The 14,868-nt window shown below is 57.1% G+C and overlaps 1 protein-coding gene across 1 annotated transcript; it reads right to left on the reverse strand.

The window, feature by feature from the left end:
• Window positions 1-2,342: 2,342 nt before the first annotated feature.
• Window positions 2,343-13,810, reverse strand: EIF4A3 (eukaryotic translation initiation factor 4A3). Its single transcript, XM_043585767.1, has 12 exons — window positions 13,558-13,810; window positions 11,669-11,741; window positions 11,054-11,120; window positions 10,583-10,645; window positions 9,862-9,994; window positions 9,299-9,379; window positions 6,998-7,139; window positions 6,375-6,513; window positions 5,530-5,645; window positions 2,950-3,057; window positions 2,729-2,856; window positions 2,343-2,561 (listed from the first exon to the last, which is right to left on the reverse strand). The coding sequence occupies exons 1-12, from the start codon at window positions 13,724-13,726 to the stop codon at window positions 2,545-2,547; spliced, it is 1,236 nt and encodes a 411-aa protein (XP_043441702.1). The 5' UTR covers window positions 13,727-13,810; the 3' UTR covers window positions 2,343-2,544.
• Between the last annotated feature and the right edge of the window lie 1,058 nt (window positions 13,811-14,868).

Here is a 14,868-nt window from a genome sequence, read left to right on the forward strand (position 1 = left end):
TATTTCGCTATCTGGTGCTACTGTAAACGGTGCTTAAGTCTCCCTCTCCAAGTGCTCACTGCTGGCCTGCAGGAACGCAAGTGAGTTCTGGGCACCGACCTCGTACACGGCCGTTCTCAACCGCTGGCTCTAGCAGCCCAGGGGCAGAGCCCTGAAACTTCCCACGTGAAGGAAAGTCTACGCAGACTTTTCTTCCTTTCCAAACGAATGCCTTTTACCCCTTTTCTTGCCTCACCACGCTGGCCAGAGCCGCGGTCTGCCGCTGGCCGTATGTGAGGAAAATCTGGTACCTTTATCCTCACTGGGTTCCCGAAAGCAGCTGGAACCGGACTCGCCTGGCCTTCCCGGCAGCTCTACGGGTTTTTGCCAGTGTGAGGCTCCTCTGGGTGCAAGGCCCCTGGGCTGTCCCGCCGGCGTTTGTGACGAACCACCTTTCCAGGTATCGCGTACGACACGGCTCTCTCTGCCCCTGGTAAGTCTTCCCAAAACCTCTGCCCAAGGTTCACCGTGGCCGGAGGGCTCCCGTGTGGCACGCTTCCCTTATCTCTCCACTCCCCGCTTACTCGCGCCTTTTGTGACTTCTTCGAAGCGTGTGTAGCTGCGTCCTGTCTCGGGACCCGGTCGAGCCGTCTTATATAGCCTGGGACTCTAGGCTACTCTCCCCTCGCCTGTGCCCCGTTTAATTCTCGGAAAGGGTGTGGTGGCCCCCCACCTGATTTTTAACGGAGACGTAGCTCCGTAGGAGTCACCCCTTCGAAACGTGACCGCTCAGTGACGTCCGCCACGCTTACAGAGGCGTGCAACCGTTACCACGGTCCGACTCCTCAACGTTTTCATCCCCCCAAAGCACGCGCTCCCCGGTCAGGAAAACCACCACCCGAGTTCTGTCTGATGCAGCCGTCTGGGACGTTTCACGGAAGTGGGATCGCACAGCACGTGGCCCTCGGCGAGCGGGTGTCGACACCACACCCCTCTGGATGGCCACGTAATACTTCTCACGCGCCGTGACCGCACTTGCCGGTCGGTGGAGGTTCGGGTCATTTCCACCTCTGAGCGAGTAACGGCTAAAACTGGCAGCTGAACGTCTGAATGTTCAATGTCGAATGCTGAACGGCTTTCAACATCCCGTCTGGCCGGGCACACCGGCCCCCTTGCTTCTCTCAACGTTCGGCTGCCAAGGGACACCCTAAACCCACTTGGGCCGTGACACTCGTGCCCCGGCTGCCCCCCCCCAACGCCCCCCAACCCCCTCACAGCGATGCAAGCACTCCGCCCCCCACCCCCCCCAAGTCCACGTTCCAGAAAGCTGCCTAAGGCAGAACTACCCCCTCAGAGAGAGAGAACATTTTCGTTGCTCCCACTGGTCAGGGCCAGGCTGCTTTCCCACTGACAGCACACCACAGATGTTCCCACGCCCTCGCCACACTCAGGGTCGTCGTTAAATCTTTCCTGGCCGCACGTCACACCCGAATCACCTGCGAGGTCGAATGTTTTCCTGGGTTTTGCTAGTTGTTCTCTTTCCTAGACGGCATCTGAGTTCGGCTTCTCACGCGTCTCTCCTTCTGGCTTGCTTCCGGCCGTCCCCTCCCCGAGCCACGGACGAGGCCCCGTGTGCTCCCCTCCCTCCTCCACCCACACCGCGCTTGTTAAGCCAGAAACACTACGGCTGCTGACAAATCCTTCCCTCCAGCTGCTCGCCCGGGGCTCCCGCTCCTGGTGCGCAAACCCAGGGCCAAGCTGGAGTCAAGGATCTACGGTCTCTTCTGCCGAACCCCCTCCCTCCCGACCGCGAGAAGTGGGATCCGGCTCCCGGCACGGCGGCTGCTTCCTGGCTGCACGTGGCCGGGGCTGTGGTGTCGCGGTCTCCACTGCCGGCACATAAGCGCCCTGCACGCGGCGCATCGGACCCTGTGCGGCCCCGCTCCAGGACGGGAGCTCGTCGGGAAGTTCCTTCCACACGCCACACGACGGTGATACCCGGGGTCGGAGTCGCCGGCCGGGTGAACTTTAGAAACGTCTCAAGCTCCCCACAACCGTGGACGTTCGACTGCTACCATCTCGACCCGCCTGGGGAGGTCGGCACAGGCGGGCTGTATCACCACTTCCGTTCACCGACAGAGACAGAAAGCAGAGTGAAGCGACCCGACCTGTCGCCCCAGATCGCACAGCACGTTACTAGAAAAGCCGGTGGCACCTGAAGAGATATAAACCTGGGGGGCACCTGGCTGGCTCAGTCGTGGAGCGTGCCACTTTTGATTTCGGGATCGTGACAAGCCCCGGGCTGGGTATGCAGACTGCTTCAAAAAGAAGTATTAAAAAAAAAAAAACAAATTAAGAGTTCGTGGGAAAAGTTTTAAATGTTTAATGAAAAAAACTCCAAGCATTATTTACACGTGGGTAAGAAAAGAACACCGAGGGCTCGCCTGTCCTGGGGGCTGTCGCCAAGCTCACACAAACCCCATCACCCGGAAACCGCCCCCGCACACTTCCCGACAGCGGCACGAGGTGGGCGACGGTCACCAGCTCGTCAGCGCGGCGGGTTCCTCAGATCAGGTCAGCCACTGAGGGACAGAAAGGCACGTGTGAAGGAAGGATGCAAACGGGGTGCAAACGTGTAAACTAAGCTACAGGCTCACAACGTATTCTAGACACAAACAAGACAGGAGGGGGAGGGGGAGGGGGAGGGCGAGGGCGGGTGCCACACATCCTGGCGGGCAGGCCGGCTCACCGTTCATGGGCATCTCGTCGATCTGGGTGGAGTAGTACTGCTCGATGTCTCTCAGGATACGGATGTCATCGTTCTTCACAAAGTTGATGGCCACCCCCTTCCGGCCGTAGCGGCCCGAGCGCCCGATTCTTCGAGGGCAGAGCAAAACCCCTTCAGTACACGCAGCAGGAAAGGGGAGGGGACACCCGCCAACGGGAGGCCCACGGGAAGCCCACCCCTACCTGTGTATGTACAACTCTCTGTTATTGGGCAGGTCGTAGTTAATGATGAGGGACACCTGAGGGACGTCCAAGCCCCTGGCCCAGACGTCCGTGGAGATGAGCACGCGGCTGCAACGAGAGAAGGTGCTTGAGGCGACCACCCCAGTCGCGAAAGCTTAAGACTGGCGACGGGCGGAAAACACATCAGGTCACCCTCACGCCGGCCCCCCTGCGGGCGTGCAGCGTCGGGGCGGCACCGGGAAGACCTGTCCACGAAGGGCCTCGCGTCCGTGGTTGTGCTCAGTTCGCGCGCACCGTCTGATAAGGAGAGTTCTGGTAGCTTCTGCCGCACTACGTTTGACTGTTTGAACCCAGTCCCGTCTCAACAACTGGGAAAGACGTCCCACTTCCGCCTAGAGGGGAGTCAGGGCTGGTGGCCTCTGAACCTTGGCGCAGGCTTTACAGCGTGTTCGAATTTGAAATGCAACTCACAGCGCTCTGTCCTGCAGCCAGGGCAGGATCGGACACGCCACGGGCCGCCACGTCCAATACCGAGGCCACCAGCCCGCCTGCCCATCGAGCGCGTGCAGCGCGGCTGGCCCGGAGTGAGATGCTCTTTAAAGTGCAAAATACACACAGGATTTTCAACGCTCGGTACAAAAAAAAGCAAAAAACACCTTAATCAGTATTTTTAACGCTACATATTGCGAATGTTGAAATGACGTGCCCCGTTGAGTCAAATATCGTATTAAAAATCAACCTCACCTGTTTCTTTTTGTCTGTTTTAACACGGGCACTAGAAAATCTCAGATGTGGCCTGAACTATATATTTCTGTTGGACGTCGCTGGTCTAGAAGCATTCAAGTTAAGGGACAGCAACACAGGAGAATGGAGTTCAAAACAAAACGGGGAGGTGTCACTGCCCCATAATCACCTACAACCGCAGCCCCAGAGGGAGAGAGAACAGGAGCCCAGCCACACGGCGGGGCAGGAAGCCGGACAGCAGCCCAGCAGGAGGAAAGACCAGAGCCGCACGGACACATCAGAGCAGGAGCCGCGGAGACAGAGAAAGACAAGCGGGGGTGGGGGGTGGGGCAGCACCGAGACCACCGGCGACTTCCCAGAATTCTATCTCAGCAAGTTTCTCCTTCGAGATAAACACTTCTAGACAAACTAAAACGGACACTCTGTCACTGGGTCACTGGCAGCCCCAAACCAAATAGGTAAAGACATTCTTCAAGGAGAAGGACATCCATCCCAGACAGAAGTTCAAAGACAAAGAGTAAAATGATAGTATGTGTCTGAACATCTGTACATTTTGTCACATAAAGCAAAGGCGTCCTGTGGAGTTTGTGATATTAGAAAACACGTGACCACCACCACGGCTTTCTAGAAATGCAGGGGTCACTGAAGCCTCTGGTCTCTGCGGGAGCAGGGACGAAGGCCCACGTGCCAATCACAACAGACGTGGAGGACGGAGGCACAGAGCGCTACACTCCCTCAGGAGAAAAGGAAATGGGGAAAAGGAATGAGGATATGAAATCCAAAACCAGGGCACCTGGGGGCTCAGCCGGCTTAAGCGTCCGACTCTTGATTTCTGCTCAGGTCATGGTCTCACGGAAGCCCCACATCAGGCTAAGCACTGAGCACGGAGCCTGCTTAAGATTCTCTCTCTCTCTCTCTCTCTCTCTCTCTCTCTCTCTCTCTGCCCCTTCCCTGCATGTGCACGTGCTCTCTCTCAAAATGAATTTTAAAAAAAGGAATCAGAAAAAGAGCATGAGAGGTAAACGCACTGATGAGATGATTAATTCAAACGTAGTTTCGTCGGCATCAAACAACACGGGACGAACTGCATCCCAAGACAGCGATCAGCATTCTAACGACGGAGAAAACCAACCAGAAGCCACCGCGAGCCGTGTGCACAGCGCACACCTGCAGCTTCGGGCGGCACACGGAGTGGGGGCGGGGCGCGTGAGGGGACCCGGCGGGGACGCCCACCCCACAAGGCGGCCGGGCCGGCCTCACGGCAGGACTGCCGACAGGCAGCATTACTACGGACGGAGGGACGCTTCTGTGATGAAGGCTAACCCTGCAGAAACCCAACAACTCTGAACTGGTCGGCACGACGGCCTCAGGACCCATCGAGGACACGTCGAGGACACACGGAACTCAGAGCTGCACCCACAGCTCCCTCGCTGCTGCGGAGACAGTAAAGAGAAACAGAGGGGAGGGTGCGGAGGGTCCGAAACGCAACCGGCAACCGAGCCTCCGGGGCATGGCGACCACGGGGCGCTCGGCCTGTGCACACACGCACGGGGCATCTAGAAGTGAGCGTGTGCCGGGTCGGCAAGCAAACCTGGGTACACGCTACAAGGAACGCCGCCACATGCTCTCCGACCACAGCGGTACTCGGCTAAGGCCCCAACACAAAAGCACCACCGGAAAACCTCCTTACTCGCCAGTGAAGACCCCTACCCGCCCCCACCCCCGAGGTGATGGCGGCTCCCCCCAGCCTAGCGCCCCCGCAGGGCTGCCCACGCCCACACCCACGCCCAGGAGGCAGGAGGGCACGGTCTGGGGCCGGAAGTGGCGCCGACCCACCTGGCGCCGGACCGGAACTCCTTCATGATGGACTCGCGCTCCTTCTGCGGCATGTCGCCGTGCATGGACGACACCGTGAAGTTGGCCTCTCGCATCTTCTCCGTCAGCCAGTCCACCTGCAGGGCAAAGCAGCAGCCGCCACCGTAAGCTCAGAAACCAGGCCGGGGCGCGTGCTGCGGACCTCAGCTCAGTCGTCCGCGGAACCAACGTGAACGCTCAGCGCCGGGGCCCTTAACACGCGGACCGATCACGGGGCGCCTGGGGTTCGGCTCAGGTCGCGATCTCACACGTTCGTCTGGGTTCGAGCCCCGCGTCGGGCTCTGCGCTGACAGCTCAGAGCTGCTTGGGATCCTCTGTCCCCCCTCTCTGCCCCTCCCCTGCTTGCGCTCTCTCAAAATAAACCTTTGGGGAAAAAAAAATAAAACCTCAGAGGAATCTTTACTAGACGTGTGGGAAACGTTTGCCCAGCACATATTGGGGCAAAACTCCTCTTACTGGTTCCGTGTACGTTTCTCAAGAGAAAAAAAAGGCCGTCTCTCACTATTCTCATTTGAAACTTAAATTCAAATCTTCTCTGGAAGGTGGACGACTCCTGGCTGTCTGGTCCACCTGCACGACAGCGTCACTTGGGAGCCTAAGAAAACCCAGGCCCGGGGCCCCTCCTAAAGCCAATGACGTCCGTGTGTCCGGTCCTGGGACCAGCGCAAACACGTCCGTACAGCTTCCCTGGCCACGCCCGCCTGTCCCCTTCTGAGCCACCACGGGCAAGGTCTGGGCTGCGTCCCAAAGAGAACCAAGTTCAGTTTTTGCCGCGAGAACACTGAAGAGCTAAGGTGGCTACGTACCTTCCGTTTGGTGTTACAGAAGATGACCGCCTGAGTGATGGTCAGCGTGTCGTACAGGTCACACAAGGTGTCGAATTTCCACTCTTCCCTCTCCACCGCTACAAAAAACTGCTTGATGCCTTCTAGGGTCAGTTCATCGCTGGAGGACAAAGGCACGTCCCGGGAACTCATTCCTCCACCAAGATTTCAGGGCGCACACAAGCCACGCACCGTTCCCGGAGCCGGCCCGGCCCGCGGCGCCCCCTACCCTCCTGGGGGCCAGCGCCTCTGCTGCACGGGCCCGACCAGCCTGTACCTTCAACAACTTGCACACCTCGTATTGCACATTTTGCTCCCACGGCAATGATGGACAAATACCGCCAGCTAGCTCGTAAATTCGGAATCGCAGAGCCAAAGGAGAAGGCCCGTGGTGAAAGCTTTTTTTTTTTTTTTTCCACATCCAACATGGGGCTCGAACTCACAACCCCAAGATCAAGAGTCCCACGCTCCACTAACTGAGCCAGCCGGGTGCCCCAAAGCTGGCTTTTCAAAAAAGAATACAAGAAACACTTTACACGTTTTCAGACCCAAACACCAGCTACGTGGCCTGTGGCTGCGGCACCCGAGGCGCGGGGCGTGCTTACCGCTTCACCAAGATGCGGATGGGGTCCGTCATGAACTTGTTGGTCATCTCCAGGATTTCGTGAGGCAGCGTGGCGCTGATGAGCACCACCTGTGTGGCCGGGGGCAGGTACCTGTACACGTCGTAAATCTGCTCCTTGAAACCTGGGACAGAGGAGGAGACGCGGAGAATTCTGAAGGCCGCGCGCTTGGACACGGAGGTCGCGGATGTGAGGCGTAAGGTTTCACAAAGAATGTCTTCCGCGGAGCCGGGAAATCCACGCACCCCTCTCTGCCGTCTCTGGGGGTCGTGGCCCCACCCCGACAGGCCCGGATGCCGGCCGTGAGGAGCAACAGAAGCCCCGGCCCTGGGTCGCCCACGACCTCAGACGCCTGCTGGCGGTCACCGCTGCTGTCGGGCTGCTGTGAGGATGTGCGTCCGACGTGGCCAGATCTGCCACGTTTTAAGAGAAACCAGAGATCCGGATTCGGACAGAACAATCTCCCGCATACGTGGGATCCTTAGGGGTGTATGTCACCCGCCAACCACACCTCGACTGGTGGGACCTGAACCACGGGCCACCACACTGCGACCTCTGCTGCCCCGGGCAGGACGGGGTCAGCAGGTGAGCCTGTGAGAATGCCCGCACGGGGGGTCCTGGCCTCCAAAGGCCCCTTAACAGACCGCGAAGTCGTGACCCCACAAATGACAGAGCCCAATACCTGCGTTTCTAGCAAACCCCCAGATGACGCAGACGCCGTCTGTCTGGAGACCTCGCTGTGCGAACGGCCGCCCGAGGGGCCACCTGCGAGGAGCCGCCCGCAGGCGACGCTTCCTCAAACGCTAAGGAAGCTGCCTGAGTGCACAGCGGTGACCGCGCCGTCCCCTAGAAGAGCAGGGCCTCCGGACAGAGGGGTGCGGGAACAGCTCCTCACGCAGCAGGAGCCCCGCAGGCCCGGACACCAGGAAAACCGGCGGGAACCACACCTCAGCCGCTGCGTCTGTCACCTGGTGACCCCCCGGTGTGGGGGCAGGGACTGAGGGGTGTGTGCAGGCAGCGGAGGCGTGGACACACGGAGAGGCGCTCTAACGGGCACTGGACCCAAAGCATCTGTCAGGTCGCATTTCCCTGTCACCGTACTGACAGCACAGCCGCCACCACCGAGGGGGGCGTCACATATCTGTCCTCAAACGTTTTGATAGAAACACGTGAAAATCCTAAAAGGTACGCGTGAAGTCTAAAAATTTACTTTAAAACGTAACTGGGAAAAAGATCAGCCTACGAACCTGGGTGGCTCAGTTGGTTGAACGTCTGACTCTTGGTTTCTGCTCAGGTCATGATCTCACGATTTGTGGGATCGAGCCTCGCATCGGGCTCTCTGCGGTCAGCACAGAGCCTGCTTCAGATCCTCTGTCCCTGTCCCCCCCCCCCCATCCCTCCCCTACTTGCTTGCTGGCACGAGCTCTCTCAAACGATATTTTTTTTAATGTTTATTTCTGACACAGAGAGAGACAGAGCATGAGTGGGGGAGGGGCAGACAGAGACGGAGACAGAATCGGAAGCAGGCTCCAGGCTCCGAGCTGCCAGCACAGAGCCCGACGTGGGGGCTGGAACTCACGAACCGCGAGATCCTGACCTGAGCGGAAGTCGGACGCTCAACCGACCGAGCCACCCAGGCGCCCCTCAAAAAATAAATGTTAAAATTCTTTTAAAAAGGGGGGCAGCTGGGTGGCTTTGTCGGCTGGGGTCCGACTCGGTTTCAGCTGAGGTCATGATCTCACCATTTGTGGGCTGGAGCAGGACTGTGTGCTGACGACACAGAGCCTGCTTGCGATTCTGTCTCCCTCTCTCCCTCTCTCTGCCCCTCCCCTGCGCGCTCTCTATCCCTCTCCCAAAACAATTACGTAAACATTGAAAAATATCTAATAAGGTAAATTTAAAACGAAGTAAGAAAGTAAAAGCCTAGACAACCAATAGGCAGCTAGCTAAAGAGATTACAGAACCTCTAGACAACACAACACGCTGTTACCAGAAATCCAGGCTCCCTGTTGCAGCCGCCAGGGCCCCACGGGGCACAGCAGGCATCTCTATGCGCCCCGCCTCGACCGCACGCCTCCCCACCTGCGCCAGCCCCGGACGCGCGGGGAGCGGTGGCACAGTGGTCCCTTCCCCACCGCGGGAAGGACAGGGTGCAAGTTCTCTGTTCGTAGTCGCGCCCAGCCGAGCGTTTCTGCTCACGCGGAGAACACTTGCGTCAGCTGCAGGTTTCCACCTCGTGCTGTGGAAAGGTGGTTAAACGTTGGGAGGAAATTACGCTCTTACCTTTATTCAACATTTCGTCAGCCTCATCCAAAACCAACATCTTGATAGCGCGCGTCCTCAAACTTCTGCGCCGAATCATGTCTACGGAACCACAGTTTAAAAAAAAAAAAAATTAGACCTCAAGGGACACCTGGGTGGCTCGGTCAGTTGAGCGTCCGACTTCGGCTCAGGTCATGATCTCATGGTTCATGGATTCAAGCCCCGCGTCGGGCTCTGTGCCGGCAGCTCGGAGCCCGGAGCCCGCTTCGGATTCTGTGTCTCCCGCTCTCTCTGCCCCTTCCCCGCTCACACTCTGTGTCTCTCTCTCTCTCTCAAAAATAAACAAACCCATTAAAAGAAAGCAAAGAAAAGAGATAATTAGACCTCAGGCTACAAGGAAAGGGCCAGCCGTTCTGGCTGTTCTTCACATTTTCACGGCATCTCAGAGACCTCTGTCCACCTCCCACACGTCACCCACGTGCAAAACCGTGACGCAGCATGGCAACGGGAAACAGTCCCAGGCGGTTTAAACGCCACTGGCAAACCCCGTTGGGTGCGTGACTTTTACAGACAGGAGCGCTTACCAAAGACACGCCCGGGGGTGCCGGCGACGACGTGCTGCCCGTAGTCCAGCTTCCTGATGTCCTCCCCCACATTGGTGCCCCCGATGCACGCGTGGCACTGGACGTTCATGTAGTCACCCAGCGCGAGCAGGCCCTGAATTCAAACGAGGCTCACGTTCGTGCAAAGTCAGAGACCTCGCAGTGTTCCCAAAACGAAGGGAATTTCTACTCCAACGTAAGATGACCACCGAGAGTCATTTATTCCATTATTTACACCATAAAAAGCTACAAAAAGACCCACTCTCCCCCTTCTACTCTTTTCCGTGCCAAAATGAAGGCGTTTTGCTGGCTTATTAGCACAAAAGCAGTACATTTCAATTACAAAACACCCCGGAAACACATAAGACTCATAATCCTAACCACCCAGAGACAGTATTAACTTCTTAACCTGTATCGAGTGTTTATAGTGTTTTAAGTATAAAAGTTACAACCGCTTAACTAAACCGAATCTTTTTCTGAGAAAAATTACAATTCTAAAACTGCAAAAAGCTAGTGGAAACACACCAGCAACGTTAAAAATGATTTAAAACATATCAGAAATTCACGTCACAAATGTTAGGGATCAGGAAATAAAATTAGAGGAGACCAAAAAACAGGATTAGATTCAACCAACCAGCCAGCCTTTGACCACTGAATGGGAAAGCAATACTTGCAAATACGGCACCGCCTCCCTGGGTCTCACCTTCTGGATCTGCACAGCCAACTCCCTCGTTGGAGCCAAGATCAAAGCCTGGGTTTCGCGAACCTGGTAAAATAACGTGTCAGAAAACAGAGAGTCCTCAGTATTTTCGAGGTACACTAGTTCAGCGCAGACCTCTTGGCAACGTTATCTCACGTCAACCGCACATTAGACCACACGTCTAACAGAGGTAAACGAACCCGAATGTGAGTTCAAGCGTGAACCCAGCCATCACGGGGTTTACCAGGCAGGGCTGCGGCTTGCAGACAAGAATGTCTGCTAATATATCTCTCGGTTTAAACGACAAGGAACTGATGACAGAGTATTAGCTCTCGTGTGAGTACACACCTAAGAACCTCTTAAGAAATTAGTTGAGTCTGAGTCGGTACGACCAAATAGACATTTTTCAAACCTGCTCTTTTTGAACTGCAGTTCGAGGAGAAAAGGAAGGATCTCCTAGGAGTTGCAAATTACCTGAATATCCAAACACTGGAGGACGGAAATGCTGAACGTGGCGGTTTTGCCTGTGCCAGACTGAGACCTGTTCGAGAAAACACAGACCGAGGGTGTAGCACGGGCTCCCTGCTCCCACTCACGGCACCCCCACCATGGCATTACCCCCAGGGGCAGGTGCAGGAGCACCTGGGCAGCTTCTGAGCAGGAGCCCCACCTCCCGGAGCAGACCAGTGCCTCAACCGAAGGGCGGGGGCTCTGCGGGGTCACCAAGGGAGATCAAGTGTTACAGGTGGCAGAAAAGGAGAGATTCCCCTTTATATAAACGTAACTCTTTTCTGTAATTTTGGACTAAAACCAGCCTCCAAAAATAATTCATCTTGTAACCAAGCCTTTAAGAATAAGGCAAATGGGGGATAAAGCCATTAAGAGAGTATTATAAACCATCCCACACGCCAACTGATAGGTAAGGCTGGCTAAAAATATGACGGCTTTCTAGACAGGACAGGAAAGGAAAAGAAAAAAACAAGACACCCTGTGGATTAAAGTCAAGGAAAGGGTGAAAAATGGTCCTCCCAAAGCACTCTCTGCACTGGGCTGACTGGAGCCTAACCCCGTTTGGGGCCAGTGACGTACTGAGCGATGACGTCTCTGCCTTTAATGATCTGCTTGATGGCTCGCTGCTGGATGGCTGACGGTTTTTCAAAACCTGCAGAAAGAAACAAAGTTAGTTCTAACCACACACTGGAAGCTCCTCGGTATCCTTGTTCAAGCCCTCACCCCCACCCCTCCTAACCCCAAGTCCAACATACGGAAGCTCTCAACAAACAGCTGGTGAATGAACCGGGCTGAACCATGTTTTTATACTAACGTGGATCTCATTTGTACAAAATCCTTAGTTAAAAAACACCGTTGCAGAATACAGAGACCTCAGTTAGATTACCAAAACCCCCCAAAAAGTTAACGGTGGCACTCCCGCACCCTGGGCGGGGGCTCACCTTTGACTCCCAATTCTTTCTGTGCTATTTACAGTCACTTGCAGAGGTATTCTTTGCGTTACTGTTTGAACTACAAGGAAGGGAAATGAGTCCAGTGGCTCTGCAGCCGCCCCTCTTCCCTCTCCGTATCGGTCTGCGTGCTGTCCAAGTGTCTACACTGCATTTACTCTACTGCCTGGGTCTTTCTGCGGGGTCCACACTGTGCCCCTTCCACTCACAGTGCAGCTATACAAACTAGGACACCATCCCTCTACGTGACTGTTACCGGGGAACGAGGCTACTCTGAAGGCGTAAAAGTACTTTCCAAGTAAACAAAAGTTTATGTACAAAAAAAAATTTTTTTTAATTTGGGGCAGTCTTTTAAAATACAGTACAACTTCCATTTAACATAAAAACTATAATAGATGACTTAAAACCCTCATCGTGACCAAGCACGTGGCTGGGAAACTAAAAACGGCGTTTGGGGCAGGGATGTCCCGGATGCCCGGAGGCAGGCAGGACTGTCAGCCTCGCACCAGGCGGGGATGTGCTGACACTTCTCACCTCCCATCCCCTCAGCACCCTCTTTGCTGTCTAAACTGCCAGAACATCAAGGGCTGCTGGGTGAATGACAGCCCAGTCCCAGGCGTTAAACACTGATGCTGATCACTCCCATCTGCACTGCCCCCCCACCCCAACTCTTCCCAGGCTCCCAGCTCGGGCAACTGCCTCCCAACATCTCCAACTGGATGGCTTACAAGCCCCTGAGATTCACCTCGTCCAGGACAGAACTCCCAACTCTGCCTCCCTCCAGGGCTCCCCACCTAAGCAAACAGCACCACCGCCCACCTCTGCCGCTCACATCCAACCCATCGCCACCGCAACACCATCACCTCTCACCTCCCCTTAAATCCAGACTCCCAAAATAATCTCTGTACCTGCAAATCTGACCCCTGCTTAAAACCCTCCAAAGGCTTCCCACTGCACTTAGAAATAAAAAACTCTTGATCACATCACACAGCACGCTGTAAGATCTGGCACTGTCTGCCCCTCCAAAGTCGCCCCTAGGCTCCCACCACAGGAGGCTTCTTTCTGTGCCTGGAACGCACGGGCTCAGTACCGCACGGTCCTGGCACCAGCCCTTCCCTCTGCCCGGTCCTCTCACGACGGGCTCCTTAATCCAGACCTCAGTTCAAATAGTAGCCCCACTACTCCCCCTGCTCCCCGCGTCACAGCCATCACCACTGCCCGAAGCAGCCTCGGGTCTAGGCACGAGCCTGCCGGATTCACTGCCAAACCCTTAGCGCCCAGAGCAGCGCGGGTCCCTAGCACCTACTAGGTACAAGCCCGTTATCCAACGCATGAACGGCTCCCAAGTGCCGGGGAAGACTTCTCAGCCTTCGCTGGACCCGGAACCGTGCTGTGCACCGAGGACGACGCGCCGAAGCCTCCGACACCGACACGGCGGGGCCGCGGCATGCTGGGCCCCGGGACTCCCTCCCGGCCGCGCCCCCGCCCTCGCCGCCCGGCCACCCCACGGCCCCCGACCGTAGGCGTAGATGCCGCGCAGCAGGTCTTCCCGCAGGCCCATGGTGTCGAACGTGGGCGTCACGTCCACCTCCTCGCTGGTCTCGAATTCCACTTTGGTCATGTCCTCCTCTTTGAGGAGCCGCTTCCGCGCCGAGCCCGAGGTCGCCATCGTGGCCGTGGCCGCCATGATCCCGAGTCGGCTGAGAGCGGGGCGCGCGCCGCAGCGGAAAGCGGAAGCAGGGCCCCGCGCCGCCGGCGCCAGGAACTGACGCCACCGCGCGCGTGCGTACGAGCGTGCGTCGGGGCCGCGTCTCGGGAGGGGCGGTGGAGCTCCTCTTCCCCTGAAGAGGGAAAGGGAGGGGGCCTCAGGGAGAGAGGCGGTGCTGCTGCCGCTGCCGCTGCTGCTCTCGCGCGTTTGAGCTGCCGCGGGAACTCGCGAGGGGCGGGGCCCCGCGGGGCCCCGCCCACCCCTTATAAATAGGGCCGAAGCGTCGGGAAGCCGCGGCTGGTTGGAATGTGGGGCTGGTGTTACCTGTTCCATTATCGCCGGGACGGGGGACCCTGCGCGCGGGTGGGTGGGCGTGGGGACCCCGCCAGCGGCAGCCGCCGAGCCAGGGCCCCCGGCCGCACCCTGGTTCCGCTAAGGTCCCGGCCGGAGCGGAGGGCGCCCGCTTGCCGCGGGAAACGGCGCTGCCGCTCAGTGTCCCTGGCCCCCGATGCAAAGAGTTTACTTTTGGAAAGCCTCGCTGCCGGCTCCGATTAGGTAGCCGGGTTTTAAGCCTCTAAGGAAGAGTCCCTGCCGCCGGTCGAGTGTGTGAGGGCAAGACCCCCGGGCTGCGCTGCACCTGCAGCTCCCGGGCCCCGCGTGCGCCACCGCGCCTGCCCCGCAGGAAGGGAACCCCGGAGGGCTCGGCTTTTGTCGCCCTGTACCCGAGAGCCAGCCCTGCGCGTGACCCTTAAACTTGCCTAAGTGCCTCCAGTGCCAGGCTCGCTCACTCGCTCGCCCCTGGACCGGCGTCACCTCCCGACCTGGCTTCGTTCTGTGTGCTTTTAATTTTGTGAGGCTTACACTCCCTTTCTCTTTGTTGGCTTGGCTCGCATCACTGGGCATGTGTTTAACCCACCACCTCTTTCCAAGGGTGCTGGAACGCTCTCCTGTTGTGAAGGTTAATTTAGTTGTTAAGTGGATAATCGTTTCTTCCACGAAACCAGACACACGTAATGCGCAATGTGTTGGGGTATAGGTAAGTGAGGCCTGCCTTCTGAAACACCCACACTAAGGGCAGAATATGTCCAAACTCTAGGAGGTAGTTGATCCGATAAGCATGC

This window comes from Prionailurus bengalensis, chromosome E1 (genome assembly GCF_016509475.1).
Source record: "Prionailurus bengalensis isolate Pbe53 chromosome E1, Fcat_Pben_1.1_paternal_pri, whole genome shotgun sequence".
Taxonomy (NCBI): Eukaryota; Metazoa; Chordata; class Mammalia; order Carnivora; family Felidae; genus Prionailurus; species Prionailurus bengalensis.